Source organism: Temnothorax curvispinosus, unplaced genomic scaffold (assembly GCF_003070985.1).
Source record: "Temnothorax curvispinosus isolate PA1 unplaced genomic scaffold, ASM307098v1 QBEX01000632.1, whole genome shotgun sequence".
NCBI classification, from domain to species: Eukaryota; Metazoa; Arthropoda; class Insecta; order Hymenoptera; family Formicidae; genus Temnothorax; species Temnothorax curvispinosus.
In genome coordinates, this window is record NW_020210412.1 from 47,510 (window position 1) to 67,975 (window position 20,466).

At 32.2% G+C, this 20,466-nt stretch overlaps 1 protein-coding gene across 8 annotated transcripts in view; it reads right to left on the reverse strand.

Annotated features, from left to right (window-relative positions):
* The window catches only part of LOC112456440, a 67,403-nt gene that overhangs the window by 43,011 nt on the left and 3,926 nt on the right, over nt 1–20,466 (reverse strand). For all 8 annotated transcript variants that reach the window (XM_025019009.1, XM_025018972.1, XM_025018983.1 and 5 more), the window contains one exon: nt 16,517–16,729. In XM_025019009.1, the coding sequence (XP_024874777.1) occupies nt 16,517–16,544 (28 nt within the window). In that variant the 5' untranslated portion in view covers nt 16,545–16,729. The remainder of the gene's footprint in view (nt 1–16,516; nt 16,730–20,466) is intronic.

Genomic DNA, 20,466 nt, shown 5'->3' on the forward strand with positions numbered 1-20,466 from the left:
GATTATTTCAGTATTTTACGTGTCTATACAAACTGCTCTAAATTAATTACGTTTGCTAAAAAGGATGCTGTTCCTACATTGATCAACTAAATTAATTAATTTTTCTTTAATAAAAGAAAGCGAAATAATAATAATCTTTAGGTAATAAATATATAATTAAAGAAACAAATGTTTTTTTTTAATTTAGTAACTGTTTATGTTAAAACTTTAAAAATTATGAAAATGACATTTTGATTTAATTTTAGTAGAAAGAAAAAGAGTGAGAAAGAGATTTGTCGAATTAATTAGTTTTAAATGCAATGAAGCGCAGTAAAGATAGATTAATGGAAAGATAATTGTACCAAGTGTAAAAGTATAATTTAGGTTGGATACGAACGAGAAATAAAAAATTTAAATTTTGTAGCGACCATTACATTGAACATCCTATGCAGATGGAATGACATGAAAATATTCTCGGCACGTTTTCGCTGAAGCACGAACGATGGATGGGATATTCTCGATGAAAAAAGTACGAGCGGGAAGGAAGGAAGAAAAGTGAATGTAAAATGTTCATTATAAAGTCTTTAGGGACAAAAAAAATGACAAGAATAGCCTTGCCTAAATATGCATTGTGAAGTATAAAATGTAGCTGCGTTTCTGTACACGTAAGCCATTTAATTATAATTTATGTTATGGCGCTATATCATAATATCATTATATTCGAGTGTTCGAGATGTCTATATTCGCAACTGCGATAGTTACAGTTACAACAAAAATTTTTACAGAAAAGTAATCCTACCTAATATATCGCACCCCGAGAAGAATACTGTCATAATTAAAAAAATTTCGATTTTGAGTTAAACCCATAAAAAGTATGCCTAAAAAGTTATTTACGTATTATAATAGTGTTAAGTCTATATGCAAAAATCGCTGCACGGGACAGAAATGTCGTAATTTCTTTAAACCGGTTATGTTGTGGTTTCCTGGATGAAAAGTGTCATAAGTGAATTGACAAGTTAATCGCAGTAAACCTCTTCAAAAAACAGTATACGTTTCATTATAACAAATGGTTCCTGATAGAGTAAACAAATAGTTCTGGCCATTAAAGCCAAAATATGCGTCAGTACAAACTGAGATGCTAGATTCATGCAAATCGGCTAGCGTCTCACCCATATATCCGTAAATGCGGCTTTCTCGGGCGATAAAAATTATTTGAAATCAAAAAAACAATGTTTATCGCCAGAACCCTTCCTAGAACTCATGTAGAACTATAGATCTTTTAAAATCTGACAAATACCGCACCGGAAACTTTCGCAGAAGGCGCTGCGTAAACCTATAGCGTCTCAGTTTGTATTGACGCGTTTTTTGGCTTTAATGGCCAGAACTATTTATTTACTCTATCAGGAACTGTAGAACTATTGAAAATAAAGCCATCAGAACTCCCAATAATTAAGCGATTTTCTACGAAATAATATGCCAGCTTCACACACACTCTACGTTATGCCGTACTAAGAGGATAGATTACATGAGAATTTAAGAATAAAAGGATTACGTATGAGTTGTCCAGATCAAATCTGTCAACTTTCTAAGTGTATATACATATATACGTAATTACTTTACAGATCGAGTCGCTTATATTATCGAACGATGAACGAACACGAGCTCGGGTGGCGCGTGGAGACATATATTCGCTGCTGGCGAATGGATTCCATAATGACATGCCGCGTGGTAAACTAGGACATCTAATTATACTCGAGGGCCCGCCATTCGCGCGAGCAACGTTGAGCCGCCCCTGGAATGATCCTACTTCTCTCCTAGAAACACATGCCGTGGCGAAGTATCCCCATCGTCTCGAGGATCACTGCCAAGCGATAGCGTGCGCTTTCACGTGACAAAAACGAGCGGAAGATCGCACTTGGCGTGAGATTATCCCCTAGGATATAATATCGGCCCGCGAGAACTCCCGAAAATAAGTCTTTTCTTCTTTTACTTTGACCATTTTCTTGCTAAAAAAATATCGAATTCTTTTCTTCTTCTTTCCAAAACTTTATATCTTATCTTTAATCATATGTTTTCCCAGGCAGCACAGGATTAAGCCAAAAATTTCTGACAGCTTTTAAGTGAACAGTAATTAAAAAAAAATTAATTATATTATGGAAAATGGAAAATAATATTGAATTTTGAGCGACAAAGCAGCCACCAATATTCTCATTTTGCTCAAATATCTCATGACGTTAAGTTTATCAATATCGATAAACCTTTAGAAAAGCCTCAATTATGTGCCGATTATACCAAATATATTCATACAGCCGCAGTTTTGTGTAAAATACAGCTAATTCTTTTTTAACAAAGACCACGTTTGAAATTATTAAAGATAAGTTTTTAATTTTGAACTTTAAGTACTTCGGCAATAAAAATTGAAATTGAAATAAAAATCTTCGTGAATTAAGTTAAAATCTAATTAAAATTAAACATTTATTAAAAAGAAATTTTATTATTTGTTTATACCCATGTGAAGATTTATTCGTTAAAGCTTTTCAATGCATACATGCAAATAAAATTAGTAATAATCGTTCTCCTTTTGTGTGTCGTATAATTATACTTCGTACTTCTCTATAATTTGCAAATAAGGCATCTACAATTCCGCAGATATTTGCACATATAAATTTCGCATGGAGAATGGGAGATTCAAGCATCGTGCACGTCGGTTAAATGAAACAACGAACAGGACATACCGCTATTTGAACGATGCCTATCATTCATGCGTAAGGAAACATAAAAGATTTAGCGAACGTTTCTCAGGGGTAGTTACAAGACGAAATAATTTTTATTAATAGTTGCGTATGTCCCGTATATATCATGGAACGTTTTTGTAAGAGGATATTTTTCTCCGTTTCCGTTTGTCTCCGGGATTTTCTGTATACACACAGAGAGAACATATTAGCGTACGCGGTGATGTTTCGTTGATTCAATTATAGTTCGCCGCAGAGCGGGATAAAATCTAATTTTCGTAATAACGTTCATCTCTTTCTGCTGAACTCACTCTCTGTGACATATCCTGCGCGTTCGTATTCCGGACCATTCTATTCAAAACTATGCGAGCGGCGATAAATTATCTTGAAACGAGCAACAATATTCGCCACATGAGCCATAATTTTGCGCACTTAATGCTATCCAGGTACTGACCCCTCCAAGCGGTAAAGGGATCTCGTAGGAATTAATTGTCGCAATACCAACGTTGGTATATGAGAAGTATGAGTAAATACTAAATTCACATTATATTAAATTTATATATTCTAACCCTAATTATATATGACGTCTCATGACTTGTATAACCTTCTAATGACTGATTCTTCGAGAAATTTGAAAGTTTTTTTAAAATGTCTGAATATCCGTAGTATTAAGATTATAAATAATAAAAGAAAAAAAATTCTTTTGCAAATTAAGCTTTAGAAATGCAAACAGATCATAGAATTATATATATTTTGATTTTAATATTTCAAGCTTTTAATTTCTTGTTTAAAAAAATCTAATTAAATATTTACTCTAAATCTCTTTCATATTTTAGCTACATTAAAATTAATACCTAATTCGTTTCCTCATCTTTCTACTTCATGCTAGGTTAACTTCGAATTTGTCTGCAAGTGTTCGAATAAATTCTCGATAATTCCGAACGATCCTGCTCCCAAAATAGCAGCTTAGGCAATGGTTCCCCAAGAGAGTTCTTAAGTTACATTAGTTGGTTGTAGTTCGTGCAAATGGTACCTATAGATATACTCGGTTTGCGATTCTTCTATTGTATATGTAGCGCGCGAAGATATCTATATCTATTAAAACGAGAATTTTCTCTATGCTTCTTTCGTTTGTGGTTAATTTAGTACCACGTATATACACGTATCCACATATCACTATCATATCGATCAATTTCGTAATCGTTGCGTTCTCATCTTAGAAGATTTCAAAAATTAATATACACAGGTACCTACATATAATATTTCTCTCAAGAATCAATTATTAAATATAAGAAATGAAATTCGGGTTGTATATATCTCAATTTTATCTGAGTTTCCCAATTATATTGCAATTGTAAATACAACAAGTTTGATTCTTAAGATTTAATTATAAAATTATAAAATTTAACAATATCATGTATCAAGACAGTTTTCATTTCAGTTCTTCAGCAGAAATGAAACTGTAAATATCTAAATGTGTATTAAACAGAAGAAGAGTGACGTGCTTATATCTCATTGAGTCGGAGCGTAAAGATACATAGCGTAAAATACATAGGGATGTGTGATATTTAAGCACGCAGTCATAATTGGGCTGCGACAAAACGAAATTGCGTCCGTGCTGCAATTTTTTCGCAGATTAAACGAAACTGGAGACAAAAGGCTTTTAGCCTTTCAACTGGTTGTCAGCCGCTTGGAAAATTATGGCGCAAAATTATTTATGGCGCCTTTTACGATCTATTTTTTACACATTTTTAAGTCTGCTAGTAACACCGCTTTCAACAAATATCCCGTTTCAAAACTCGAAACAAAATTTTACTTTTATTTTTATATGCAAGTATACTTTATAATGTATAATTTATAATTGTATAATAATTTATTAAATATCTTACAGAAGTTAAGATTAATTGGAGATATATTAATAAATAATATGTTTTGTAAAAAAATATATCAACATAGCCTATTAACAATCCAATGCCCACATACTTAATTTATTCAAGATTTTATTGTGATACTTTTGCATACGGAAATAATAAGCAAAATTTTTTCCAAAATAATTAGTTTTATTTTTATAAAATACTTAAGATATTATGATTATTATTTTTCGTAAGATTTTACTTTTGTAATTGCACAGTATATATATCATTAAAATGGTGAAAAATGCGTTACGTAACGCTTTATTGTGTGTTCACACAGGCAAATTTGAGAACTTTACACGATTTATAAAAACGCAAAAAAACGCGCACTATTGCAACATAGGAAAATCATATAGAGATAATATTATGCGTATTTTGTTTAGTAAACATTTTTTTATAAATCATTACTTGTTCCTAAATAAAGTCTGGATTAATAAATAATAATTTTTTAAACATAACAATTATAACAACAGCGTTTATTTGCGGTAATATTGTAACATTACTGGAGTAAACGTCTGGCTGTAATATCGATTAATTACAATTCAAGCTCGCGAATGTTCGGTTGAACTATTATACCTAATTAATATATTATTTATCTGAGCAAATTATATAATATTGATAATTATGCCGCCTTTTATCAAATTTCAATTATACAAGTTGACGATGCAACGCAAATTAATTAATGAAAACTTACCACTGAATATCGATATCTCCATATTATATATATTATGTATAAAATTATTTCAACATTATAAAATGTTGAATGTAGAATATCCATTTATATAATTAAAATGTAAAAATTGGAACAGGAGGAGAGAGAGAGAGAGAAGGGGGGAGGAATAAGAGAGAAACTTGAATATTAATCATAAAATCGATACTGAACTTAAAACATCAAAACATGTTTAATTTGACTTTACAAAATCTTTAATGATTAATAATATTAGATATTTCACGAAAACATTTTAGACAATGTAAAACATGCAATACGTTAAAAATATCTTGTGATAAATTGAAAGAACTGAACTATTATTTCAGTCGTTATTTTTCAAGAGTCCTTTGTACTTAAAACCAAATACTTTCAACAGTCGACTTTTATAAACTGACAATATGCTATGCATAAATTAGCATGATATATCTTCAGCTTGATGTGCTTTTAAAAACGCAACTGTAGAGCCCCAGTAGTGACAAAGAATTTTCTAAGAGTTACCTGTGGCCTCTTCTCTCGAAAACTGTTTAAAATAATTACCAGGATTATATTTATAAAAATAATATACAAGATGTTCTACTGTCGGCCAGCTTTACTTTTTGACAATAAATGTTTTGTTTAATTTGGAGTCAATTATTCTTTGACAAACACAATTTTTATTTTCAAAAGAATAGATGTTGATGATAATAGTGACAACAGTATACTTATAGCAATGACTATTATCCTTTTTTTTATTTAATATCATATCTAATCAGGCAGATATAAAATCACAAGTGAAGTAGTAGTAAATTCAAATAGTCATATTGCTTTAATGTTCTCCAATTTACAAATGAATTTATCTGTTTCTATGGCAACATTTTTTAAATATATAGATTTATCTGATATAATTTAATAAAATATACTATTTGTTTGAGAAACGTATGTGTCAAAACTGCGCATGTCAGCGAATGGAAGAATATATAATAAACAGTTTCGTTTTAAAAGATAAATCTGATGATAATCTATTACGAGCCAATCTCTCGTAATTCTCGAAATACGGATGAAATAGCATAATTTTATTTCTGGTATAATTAGTTAATTAGTTTTAGCGGCAAATTTTGAAGTTTGGCACACGGAGAAAATTTTATAGTAAATATTACTATGGTGTCGCATTAGCTGCGGACCATCGAGGAATTTTAAGTTAAATTACTATGTTTATGGTAAAAATTACGTTATTTTATCGTTTTTAAAACAATAATTATAGTATTTTAACTTGAAATTCCTCGATGGTCCGCAGCTAGTGCGACACCATAGTAATATTTACTATAAAATTTTCTCCGTGCATACTTAATTAAAAGAAATTCTTGAAAGTAAATTATAAGTGCCTGATAATCGAACGTGTAGACTCGACACAGGAGATATGCATAAAGATAAAGTTCAGGATCAACTAGCTATTTCGAAGTTAAGAATCCGCGATAATCGTATTGTCGAATAATGTTAATATTCATTTTGGACAATTCCAAATCCGTGCTGCGATCACTCCAGGGAAATCCTTGTAGTTCGAGTGCTTAAAACGGTTTAAGGCCAGAAATGAACCCGAGTAGAATTAGATAGCCGGTGTTATCGTCCGAAAAAGCCGACGATAATAGTCGGAAAACGCGAAGGAACTCGTATATTAAATCAGAAAGTTCTGACACGGCAGACTACTTTCGGCTGCTACGGCCGCAATCACGTTTGCGTAAATGGATTGTCCTGCTATTACATTTCGTAATTGAGCACGAAATCGCAATTGTTACTTCACGTATGGTAATCTTCGTGAGCAAATTCGCGTATTACGAATGGTAAGGCAAGAAAGGTGATACGCTACATGTATTCGACCGATATAAAATATAAAAGTTTACACATTAATTGCTCCCGGATTATATTATAAAATGTCTAAATGTCGATTTGCGGGATTCTTCCTCAACCGAAATGGGATATTCAATTCGCGGAATACCGAACGTAAAAATTCATGTTTCAAATCCATTAGCCTTTCTGTTTCATTGTAACTGTATCGATCCGCGGTACAAAGCGCAGTTAATCTACGTCCTATTCTGCTTGTCGACGAAGTTTGCCATTTATCGTAGCCCGGGTTAAATTCAAATGACTTTCTGGGTCACCTTGGACGCGAAAGGACGTTTCGCGACGATCGTCGGCGATAATTTCTTTCCTTTTTTTTCCTTTTAGTTTTATGCCGTCGCTTTCCTTCATTCCGTCATTGTGCATTAATACGTTGAAAAACGCACATTGAGTTCGGCTGATCTCATTGCCTGCTTGTTCTTATATTCTTTGTCCTTGTTCCTCATGGTCTGTACTCCTTTCATCGAAATAGGTTTAAGAGGAGAACCTCGAAGTGAGCTTTAAGACGGCTTATTGCGGCGGTCGACATGAAAAGAATCGAGTGTTTCGTGACGAGGCGAGAAGGAACGAAACAAGACAAAAAAGAAATACTGCTTTTGTCTACTAATATTTCATGTTTGTGAAGTTTCATTCTTTTAAATTAAACAGACAAAATAAATATATCTCAAATTTTCTACCTAAATATCTTTAGATATTATTTGATTAGTTTTCTAAAATTTTCTTTGACAGCACAAATGCAATAAAAAAAAAACATTGTTAAAAGAATTTTAGAAATAACAAATATGCCTCAGAAAGTTAATTAAAATTATTTTTTCGTAATTTTGTGTATAATCCGTATGATACAAAATTAGCATTTCCTACAAAGACGATATTTTTGTATGTCGCCGTATATATAAATTAAAGTTTTAACAAAACTCTATAACTGGCGTACGTAGCAGGATTATCAATAATGAGCATTAAAATGAGGCGAATATTGATTAAAACTCTTTGAAAGACTTTATTTTAAAATAAGATGAAAATATGTGCAAGAAAAAGGAAAAGAGATAAAGAAATAAAGAGAGAAAGAAAGAAAGAAAATAATATTCATGCTGTCGCTAATTCACATCCGTTAGCGCGCCTCTAATTAACATGACCTATTAAATGCTTTCAAGCGTGGATAATACCATCATGTGACATACTCTACTACATTATCGTTTATATGTACATATGTATGTATATTCGATTATTTCCATATTTAAATTATCATTTATAACTAATCCTTCACAAATTGGCTGAACATTTGGGAAATCCTATGTATGTTATTAATTTCGTTTCGTATATATATTATAATTATAGCATACGTCAATATACATATGTTTAATACGTCTAGCTGTTGCATAGGGATGAAAATCCCCGAAAATCACAGGATAATCAAGAAAAAAATCATTTGTTAAAAAAAAAAAACAAATTAAATGTTTAGAGTAATTTATTTTTGTATAAAATTTGGTTAAAAAAAAAAAGAACAGAAAATTAGAAGAAAAGTAGTTAAGAAAACTCCCATTTTTAACACATTCGAGACTAATTGTTATTTTAGCATTGTATACTTCTCTCGTACTTGTTTTCATGTTACATGATTTTAATCTTTAATACAACATTCAATTTTAATAAGATAAGCAATTTTATTAAAATTACAGTCTATTTATTTGTGTGTAATATTCAAGTTCTAATTTATATGTATATTACCATATTAGAGTTATTAGAATTAATATTTATGTATTTACAGTATGAAGATATGTATTTCGTTTGAAAATTTTGCAGTAAATGTTAGTAATTAGTCAAATTAATGTCTTCGTATTTAGTTAGTCTTGATTCTATGCGTTTCTCTCTCTCTCTCTCTCTCTCTCTCTCTCTCTCTCTCTCTCTTTCTCTCAAAGAAATGGGGAAACTATTCGTCTGTCTATCTGTCTGTATACTATATTGCGTTATCCTTCTTTCGTTCTAAATCACATTTGCGTCGACATTGAATTTTTCTGCCATAACGCTTATCCATCAAACTACCTTCTTATTTGCCATCTTATTCGCCATCAGATCCAATGAAAAGATACCTTCAGCAGATTTCATTCTGCTGTTTCGCTGACATTTCTTCCTACGATTGAGAAGAAGGATAAAAGAAAGAAGGACACCAATGAGAGAGACAGAGGAGGGAAAGGAAGATTAAGCGAAAAGTGATGCGAATAAGAATGAGAAAGGAAAGAGGAGCAACGTAAAAGAATTGTACTGGCCAGATCTTTGCGGAGCAGAAGAGAGCAGAAGAGAGACAGGGGTGTCCTGGTGTATTTTTAACATGGCTTATCTGGCCGAAGAACGAGCAACTAAACAACATACGAGGGGAGAAAGGGGCTGATTTAAAAGCCTCAGTGACTCTCAATTTGCACATCGTACCTAGCCAAAACCAAACAAGCTAACAAGTACACCAATTTCAAGCATTTTAGGCAGCATTTTCCATATTTATATGTGTCTTATAAATTTGCAACGCTACATAGCTGTTATTGCAAAAAATTTCAAAGAGAATATTCTTTTACGCCGCCAATTACTCTCGCAAACTGCGGCGAGCTAGAAACGAGATCGGTCGATCGTTTAAAATTCCAGCGATGCGCGGCTGCTAAAAATAATATTGACACATAGTAGCGCTAATAGCGCTAATATGCTTTTCGGTTATAACATTTTAATTCGACAGATGATGCGCGCGGCTCGAGTTTCTGTTTTAGTTTCAACTTCGGGCTATATACGATCGCGGATCTCAGTTCGAGTTGACTCACTGTTAGGTGATTTCGGAAGGGGATCCTATTTGCTATTCGTGTATAACTATCTATCGCTATCCGTTACCCGACAAACTATGTAAATTCGACTATGCTGTAATAATTTTTTTTATCTGCACCAAATTACGTTTTTATACATACGCGACCTATGGCGCTGATAATAAAAATAAAACTCAGTTGAAAAAGTTTCCATAATTCTCAATCTGTTTCGAGAAGTGAATTAATGCGATGCGTTTCATATCTAATGTATTTCATGCACAATCTCGACTTCTCATGTAACTTTTATACGCACATATTTTTGCACTTTTGCAATATATACGAATATTTCCCATTCCTAATAAATTTTGATTAACATTACATAATAGAACAAAATTCCAAATTAATTTTACAAATATATAATATATAGAAATGCTTTTGCAAATAACTTTAACAGCAATATTTTAACAACATACAAATAATAATCTAATTTATCTATGTTTGATTCTAAGTACATGAATATACATTTATTTATAAATAAACAGCTTTCAGTTTGCAGCACTCATTGCATCCTCTGAAGTTAACGTGATTAATAAATTGCTGCATCTCCAGCAACGTATATTACATTTTATATCAGTATTCCAAATATTGCGACGTCAATAAAACGAATGCAAATGATGGAGTAAGCTCCATCGTGAACCTTAATTATAATTGTGGCAACACGCAGTTGACAAACAATCAAAATTTTGGTTCTAAAATTCCCGAGAGAATTCCTATCCGACTTTGGTTCACAGCGATAAATGTAACATGATTTTCTTATGCCGTGATTTAACAATTAACTATTCTTTTAAAAAAGAATACAAAAAGTTTCAAATTCGATAACTTTTCACTTTTAAATTACAATAAGTATATAAATACTTTGTATCATTATATCAGTATAAATACTATTGTAATTTGAAATCACTTTCAAGTTACAATAAGTATAAATACTATATTATGTTCTAGACATAAACTATTGAAAATCCTCACAAATAGTTCGAGAAATTAAAGTAAATTAAACGAATGGCTTTTAGTTCTTATGATCATTCTTAACATTAAATATGCTTTCTTGACAATTATTCATAAGCATTATGATGACAATTAATATTATCAGAATCTTACTATAAATTTGAATTATATTTTTCAACCTATATGTTTGTGTATTTTATAGTGTCGAGAGTTTTTACGCGTATAATAAGAGGCCGACGTTCCTCTATGAGGAATATTAATCGAAAATTGTAACGCGGTAATTAAGTCGCAAAGTTTGACAACTTTAAATAACTTCGTGGTATTTTATAGGAATTTCCAATAGAGGGAGATATATATATATCCAATTAAAATATCCTTTATCGAAAAAATCTGGAAATGTTCAATAAATATTTGGAATAAAAGAATATATATTCAAAATAATATTAAAAATTCCTATTTTATTATTTTATAATTCTTACACAAAAAAAAAGAGAGAAAGAAACAGAAAGTCAAATAAAGTGGTTGGTCCAAATGTGGCCCCCAGTTTATATACTCTACTTGGTTCTTCTTTTGAAAGCATTCGTCGTCCACATAAATGATTAACTTATGCACAAAAATATGATCGATAAATTTAATGCAACAAAATTGGATACAAAATATATTCTAGATAATAACGATATTCAATCGTTAATCCTCGAAAATTGGTTCACCAAGTGGTGACATTCAACTCAAACGATGTATATGTGTTAGGATTGCAAACATATCATCGTATTTGACACAATTCAAGTTTTAACATTTTTCTATTCTATTGTTTTCTTGGAATTCTCTTCCAAGCAGCTTTGGATATATTCGGCAACTTCATGTACATACAGACGAAAAAGAAGTTCCCTCGGTCTATTATCAACGAATTTCACGCCTCGTCGATCGTCTCTGCGATTTCGCTGCCGTATGCCTGTCGACGAAGAAGGCATTTCGGTTTCCTTTTAACGATCCGATGCACCTGAAGCCGCTTAGTTCACTTCCTTTATCAGATTTCCTAACTCACTTCTTTCCGCTGATAAAGCTAAGCCGAGTTTGATTTCTGTTGCGAACAAGATCTTATTCGCAATCTCTTGCCGGATATTTTCAACAATTAAATCTAAATCTTTCGTTATATTATTTTACCTGTATTATACTAGGTACGACCGAATGATGTATCATAAGAGAAATATAATACGGGTATATTGAAGAAGACATACGGATATCAAAAGAGAATTATCTCATCATAGAAGTTAATTGTATATACAAACGTGCAGACGGATGAAAAAAGGCACTTGAGTACGCACTTCCGTCTGTAAGATCATTGGAAAATGAAGTAAGAATTCAAATGCACATTTTCATAAAGGAGAGACTGTTATAATGATAGCTATACTAAAAAAGTTTTACTTGTGAAAGTATTTCAGAATATCATTCAGCGTGATTCAATACTCTGGATTTGCAAGTAAAAGGACATGCAAAGATAAAAATAAGCTTGTTTTAAAATAATGTTTTTTAATACTGCAATAAAAAAGAAAATGTTTAAAAGCAAGCTTTTTTATACAAGTGCTATTATTGAAAAACACTTATTGCAAATGTGCAAATCGGCGATTGTCAAAAGATCGAAAATTGTATTTTAAAGGTTTTCCCCTAATTGAGATGTCGAATTCCAAACATCAAATCAATGAAGAGAGAACTTAGCACAGTTTCAATATTCTGCAAAATTTTCTGACTTTGAGCTATGCTAGAACATTTTACGTAAGTGCTGACTCCGCTGTTAATTTCCCAGACAGCTGACTGCATCGACTGATATGATCGATGAGCACGATGAAAGAAAGCTCATGAATACAGCGTAGAGAATTATCGAGAAACGATTTTAATACTGTAATAACATTATTCTATCACAAATTTCATCAACCAATACTGATTGAACCATTCCAATGGTATAACCACGTATTCGATATATCGTCTTTTTTATATCGTAATAATATTCTGTAATTGTTTTGATAATATTACGCCATTGCTTTATTTTAATTTTTAAACAAAACGTACCCATAGCTGCATTTACGCAAAACATATTTATCAATTTTTATTTCCTACTGTTAATAATTTTTCTAAAATTTCGCGTGGTTCACGATATTACGATTCCAAATTCAATTTTTAATTCGTGTAAACATGGAGATAAACATTTTAGGCACTTTTTCTTCCTATCAGATAAAAACGACTAACTGCGTCTTTGCTCAAGCAAGTACTGGGATAAGTTTTCAGTTTGTTCCTACAACTTTATAGATTTCATAAGTAGATTACATACCCTATTTGTGATTCTGCGATCAATAGACAGAATAAACATGACCTGGATGAGACCGGAAAATTTCAGACTATAATCCAACTGTTGAAGACAATAAAAGTAACGTTCTGTAACATTCTATTTTTTCCTTGGTATAAATTTATCGAATTCACTGGAGCACGCGGATAGAATGTGCGATAATTTATTGACATCCGCTGTTAGTCTGATATAAAAACGTTATTGCACATATAATTGGTTTCGTGTTCAGTGATTTTATTTATAAATAAAATGATGTACGTTCAATATTTACATGTACTTTAGCTCATACTGTCGGAAGTTTAAAAAAAAGGATTAAAATGCTGATAGCAATATTAACTTCAATCGTGACCTATGTTTCTTTAATGAAAACATTTTTTACGGTACAAATCCAATTTTTTAATTGCATATAAATTTAAGGTATTAATTTTCATGTCATAATAAAAATGCGTAATAAAAGTTTTTCAAAACTTTTATCTCAACTGTGCTTATGTCAATTATATTAAAATGCTCATTGTTAAATGTATTGCTTTATTTGAAAATAAAGGCACTTTTTGTTATATAGAAAAATTTAATTTAGTATTATATGAACTAATTTGTATGTACAAATATTATAAATTTCGGAATTTTTTGCAAAAAATATAACTTTAAAGATGTTCAAATACAATAATAAGACTGCGACACAATTAGAAGAGTAGCAAGATAAGAAATTTACACATGTTCAAATTATTTATAAAATACTTTTTTTGATTATTATTCGTTTATAGAAAACAAATAAACAAATGATCGATTTCAATAGTCCGAACAAGCGTAAATATAAATTTTTTAAATATATGCGCATGTACATGTGAATATTAAATTTTAAGACTATATATATAGTAATCCATATACGTGGCGCGTAATAGAAATCGTTTTTCGGTAATTTGTATGCGGAATTTGTCCGCAAACACGTTTGCCATGAGCGGGTTGCCGATTTGCATAGAACGGATATTCGCAAGCGTTCGTGCTTGGGGGGCGCCGAATTTGCAAATCTCTCCACGCGCCGAACTTCAGATCCAAAAGGAGCTTTTTGCTCTGTCAATTCCACAGGTTACCTCTCGCGAGTTTCGCAGAGTTTCATAGTCGGTGTCGTTTGACGATCGATACTGAGGGGAGACAAATGGGACGTAGATGAACACGCGAGCCTGCGTGTGGAGAAAAGCTCTGCTGCTCTCTGCTCGCGGGAACGCAAAGAAATCAGTATTCGTGAAGGCATCCGCGACGGAATTTCGGTATAGTGTATAGGAGACACATTTACCTCTCCGTTTGTTTCTGAATTCTTTAAATCGTCGAGACGTCAACGTGCTCGCGTAGAATTCGAGCGATGATTGATCACTGATCAGATCAATGATCAGATTGTCTCGGAGATATCTGAAGAATGCGAATCAAGTTCGGACTTTACGCTTGTATCGCGTAACATCGCGAATATTGACAAGAACTTTAATCAGCAGAGCTGTCGCTTTTCTTCTAGATATTAATTGATAATTTCACTTTTATTCACTGAAAGAGAGGTAGCTTTACGGCTGTTTCGGTAGATCCGCATTAGAGTCATTATCATTGTAGATCTGCGTCAATCGTTACGGCAAGCAGCAGCGACAAGAGGGTAAATACCAAAGTTCAAGGAGAGATCGCATTGGAGCAAGAAAGGGTCTTAGTGCCTCCCCACGAGAAAAGCTGTAGGGCAGGTGAATATAAGGGCGAATAGGAACAAATGACGGATAGAGAAAGCCGTAGGCATGTCTATCGAGTCAATGCATGGCAACCACTAGAAGAACAATGAGTCCTAAATACCGCCGACTCCGCCCCGACGTTGATCGCTAAGTCGTCCGCACTCCTTTCCCCTTTCCCCTGACATTTTCCGCTGACAATTCCGCAGTTTGCGGCACGATTGAGGCAGATCATTTTTTCAACGTTACGATAGCGATTTGAGAATATCGATACGCCGCGCCGTGCACAGAAAATTATCATTCCACATATACTTAGTACACGTATATTTTTAAAGAATTTCGAACATCCTTCTAGAATAGATCCAGGATGTTGCATCGGTTGAAAGAGCGACAAGCTTTAGAGTCAAGAGTTATTTTGCCACAAATTGTGGTAACATCAACGTTTATTCAAATAGAAGCACCGACGTTTCACTTTTACACTGAATTTTACCATATGCGGTTTCTCTTTGCCCGTCAAAATACGTGGTCGTACTTTCTGAGTGAGCAAATACGCGGATTTCTCGTTATTTTGTAAGACTTATAGATATGCTTTACAATTCTTTGAGAATGTTGATTAACGCGATGTCTGTTTGAGACTTGGTTGCAAATTTATTTTAATTCAAAGAATTCGAAAGTGCCTGTCTTCTTCACTTTTCGGTGTGCTTGAGCACCGAAAGTTATCGATAAGAAAGCCTCCTCCTCTTGTTGCCGTATAATTAAACACGACGTACGATGACGAAATATCCCCTTTTGTTTCATTAGCTACGTTAGTCACGGAATGGAATCGGGAACAGAGCGATGGAAGATAAAGAAGTGAATCGACCAATATTGCCCCAGTAACATACTTGTTCTCACTATTACAATGATTTTATCTTGCTGTACCCCCTCCTCCCTCTCTCTCTCTCTCTCTCTCTCTCTCTCTCTCTCTCTCTCTGTATGTATATTTCTAATTAAAACTTTTTTAACAAGAGTTTTAACCAAGTAAATTGTACTTGGAAGCATAATTATTATAAACATAATAAAAGATTTGAACTAAATCCTTTGTAAAATATTATGTTATAATTTTCCTATATATAAAAATCCTTATAGAAATCCTAGTTTTGTAACAATCAATTCAAAATTTTATCAAAATTGTCACTCCAAAATTTTTTTCTATGTATAAGTATAACCCAATGATGTTATAATCATTATAATAATCAACAGTAATAACATAACTTTAGTCATTATTTTTAGTTCTAGAATTTATCTCATTATTTTTGTACAACTTTGCATGATGGAGTAGTGTACCTTGTGTAAGAAAATAAATTTTTCAACCGTAGAGAAATGTTAAAGTTAACCCATGATATCAAAAAAATTTTACCTACAATTTATGAAACGTACATAAAAATTGTGATATTCTGCAGGTGAGCAGAAACGCGTTCAACGCGACGTATTCCGTCATACCTTGTTTCGTGGATGTGGCAGTCGGCATCGATGTGAGCTGCGACGGGATGCCGGCTCTATCAGTGGCAGTGATAGCCCACGGCCGAGTCTCGTGCCTCTTCGTGGACCTCGTCGTCGTCGTCGTCGTCTTCAGGACGAGCCACTAGCCTGGTAGTCATCTCCACCACAACGACGGCCAGTCGGTCATCGTCCAACGACCAAGATACGTACGCTCTAAAGACACAAAAAAATTTTCCGTTAAAACATATAAATGCAGTAACAGTGACTAAAAAATGTATGTTAATTTACATCCTGACAGACTGCTTAACATATAAACATGAGAATTATATGGTTATATTTAGAATTTATGTCAACTCTATTTTCTTCAGAAACTGTACGAAAGCTCATACAAGTGAGTCGTTACTGTAATATTTACATATAAAGACGCGGCTACGATTATCTGTGGCTATAACTTCCTTCTTATGGACAACTTGATTGAGCTATTGCCTATCTACAGTAGAGAATTGGTCGACCGATGTGAAAACTTACAGATGTTACATTGACTGTTTAAAAAACTGCTTTATAGAGCAATTTCATGCATTTAAAAGTTTATTCAAGCCTTATTGCATTTTTTCATAATAAAAAACATTACTTTTACAAAGTTGGATAATTTATTTATATGTATATGCAAAAAATTTTTATCGCTGCAAACTTAAGTCCCTACGGCGAATACAAAGCACGTTCTTTTAATTAAGAATGGATTACCCAAGATTAACCTATTTAATAAATATAAAATAGATAACAATTTATTTTATTGTGCTAAACTTAAAGTTCAACGCCTACAATAGCGAAAATCATCGATGGTCGTGAAAAGGTTTTTACCGCGTCGGGGAACAAAAGTTTGTTTTACTAGTGCTTGAAGCGTTAAACCTTAATGACAATTTCTTGTTCGCTTATGAAGTTAGAATCAACTTTTTTACTATCCACAGAACTAAAATGGCCGTTCACAATATGCTCGACTCGCATCTGTTTAGTAAAACATTTTAAGCATTTTTTTTATAAAGAAAAAGAAAAGCGGATATTTATAATAAATGTAATATTTGTTGCAAATTTATGTACATATTTTATGTTAAATATTGTTGCTTAGAAAATAATATTACGTAATTAATTATATTTTTAAAGATTCTAATATCAAAAATTGCGTTAAAACTTTATTATTTAAATATCAAATAAGATAACTTTGGTTTTAAAAGTATAGTGAAAATAATACATGCACTTTCTTTATTTTACATTAAATACAATGTTTTTCATTAATTTCAGGATTAATACCTAATATCTTTTGTAATAATTTTTTGAAATAATTGTGAAATTAAACAATATGAAACGTACGTTGCCTTCTTTTATTATATGCGATTACTGCTCATGTGTCAACGTGATTGTCGTTATCTCTCCTTTTTTAATTCAAAACATTAACGTGGAATACATGTCTAAAGATTTAATCCTACGGAATAGATGTGATGGCTCAGTAACCTCGAATGGTGGCACGGCAGAAATGGCATCGAAAATTTTCGTGTCGCGGCAGAAATTGCATTCCTCCCTCCTCTCATCTGTGATCTTCTACGGCCATTTCAATTTCGCGGGTATTCCCTGTTCCGGGAGATACGATCGATTGACGCGTCATAGAAAAATAGCAGCATGCGATTCACAAATTTTCCCGTTTGTGCCTATGCACGTTCCACATTTTATGACTGCGCTATTCAAGGCGTATCTACATCGAACTAAAATTCGTCCGTAATTTTAGAGACAAAAATGAGAAAACAGCCTACCTCTACGATGTAGGTATTAAAGATTAGAACTAAAATCTTGGATACAAAAAAGATTTAGATGATATTTCATCTCTTGGTATTATATAACGATGATTTCCACCGAAAGCTCAATTCTTAATTATATGTAATGTAATTATATATCTGTAATAAAGATTAGCTTATATAAATAATCTTTATATGTTTTACATGTTATGCATTAAAAAGCAACTATTATTTATATTATTTTTTCCTTCGTGCGTAGTCTCTTCTTGAGAGATTTTTTACTCTCCGTATTATTATCACTATAACGATCGCTATAGAGTAAAACGTGCAACTACATGTCATGCATTTGCATAACAGAGTTTAATAGAACTGACGCATCGTGCTCCGTAGATATTACAAATTGATATATACTTGATGGATGTGTATCTATGTTCACAGTGACAAGATCATGGTGTATGACAGTAATAGAGGTATAACGCGCTGTCACAAATATTAAAACTCGTCTATGACTTCATAAATCGGTGATTAAGTGTACAGGTGACAGTATAAAGCCTGAATTCCATCGTGTCAACTGACATGAAAAACTTTCCAAGTAGAGATGATTGACATTCAATCATGTATCAACGATATTTTTAAAAAGCATTTTCCGACAGTGACTTTTTCAAAGTCCCGCTTGCGCTTGAAGATCGTGAGATTAGAAAGGGAAAAAAGTAAAGAGTATAAATTATTCAATCAATTTTAAGAAAACTGAGAAAAGAAGCAAATGACTGCAAAGTTTTTCTTTCACAAAAACTTTGTAATCATTTATGCTTAATTTTGTTTCTATTTGTCAATATTAATTATTTTGAGCATTATTTAAATATTAAATACATTTCTGTCCTGCTCAATTAAACTTAAATGAAAAATTAGATTTGGCGATCTGTTTGTCGATGCTTGATTGTTTAAAATCTTTTAATTTTTGATGCTGATTCTGTAATTGATGCTTTCTAATTTATTCTCTAGTAGCTATGATCAAAAAACATAACTCTTCTATCGTATATTTGCGCGTATATATATATATATATATATATATGTATTTTTTACCTTGTTTTCTATTTATTTATTTTTTATTCGTTATTTGGTCAATTTGTTGAAACTGGCGTGCACAATTTCTCTCTCTCTCTCTCTCTCTCTCTCTCTCATATTGATCTTCTCGCCAATTACTCAGTTACTAGTAAGCGAGATGTCATTATGTCAGATATGTTTCACGCAATATGTCTCACGCATTTCGTTAGTAAGATCTAGACGGAGACATAGATGTTCGGAACAGCGTGAAAGCTATCGAGAGGACGGTTCTATCAAATAATTTATCGTTTGTCCTTCCATAGAATAGAGTAAGTCACCATATTGTTTCCTCTGATACAATAAAATGATTAACGTTATTAGATAGAATTATGTCATCCACGAAAAACCTAATTAAAAATCTGAATGTTAATTATCAGTGCATCAAAAAGTCATTAGAATTCTCAAATATTTGTGTTGCATTAAAAAAAATTTCTCTTCTTTAATGTGACAGAATTTAAATAAGTTGATGATAAATATATGTCAATTATCTCGATATAATAAAATTAAAAGTAGACAAATTAACTATAATATTCAGTGTAGATAGATTTATATTAAATCTTTCTAATCAATAAATTCTTCGATTCCGCAATAAATATTCCAATAATCTGTTTCCAATAAGTTTGAAAGTAGACCGATATCGACGTACTTTTAAATAGGCGTAAAAAGATTTATTTAGCAAAAAATGTATAGTATTATAGAAATAATTTTTTTTACAAGATAAAGAAATTAGTTCCACGAATTTGCCATTAAAAGCAAATGAAGGAAATTTTGCCGGTAATACATTAGAGAGAAGACCATTGTTTGTTATCTTTCAGTTATTTTTAGTGAGAGTTAAAAACAGTTATTTTAAAACACCATCGGGACGACTAGATAGCTCGGAATATGAGCTTATTGCACGGTTATTGGATAAAAATGAGTCGGAGCTCGATCGAAAGAAAAATCCAGGGAACTGCTGTAAGATAGAACTACGCGGCGTACCGTAGTATTTATTGTGAAAGGGGGTTTTGTGTGTGTGTGTGTATGTGTCCGGAAAAATTGAGATCTCTAAAAATAGATCTC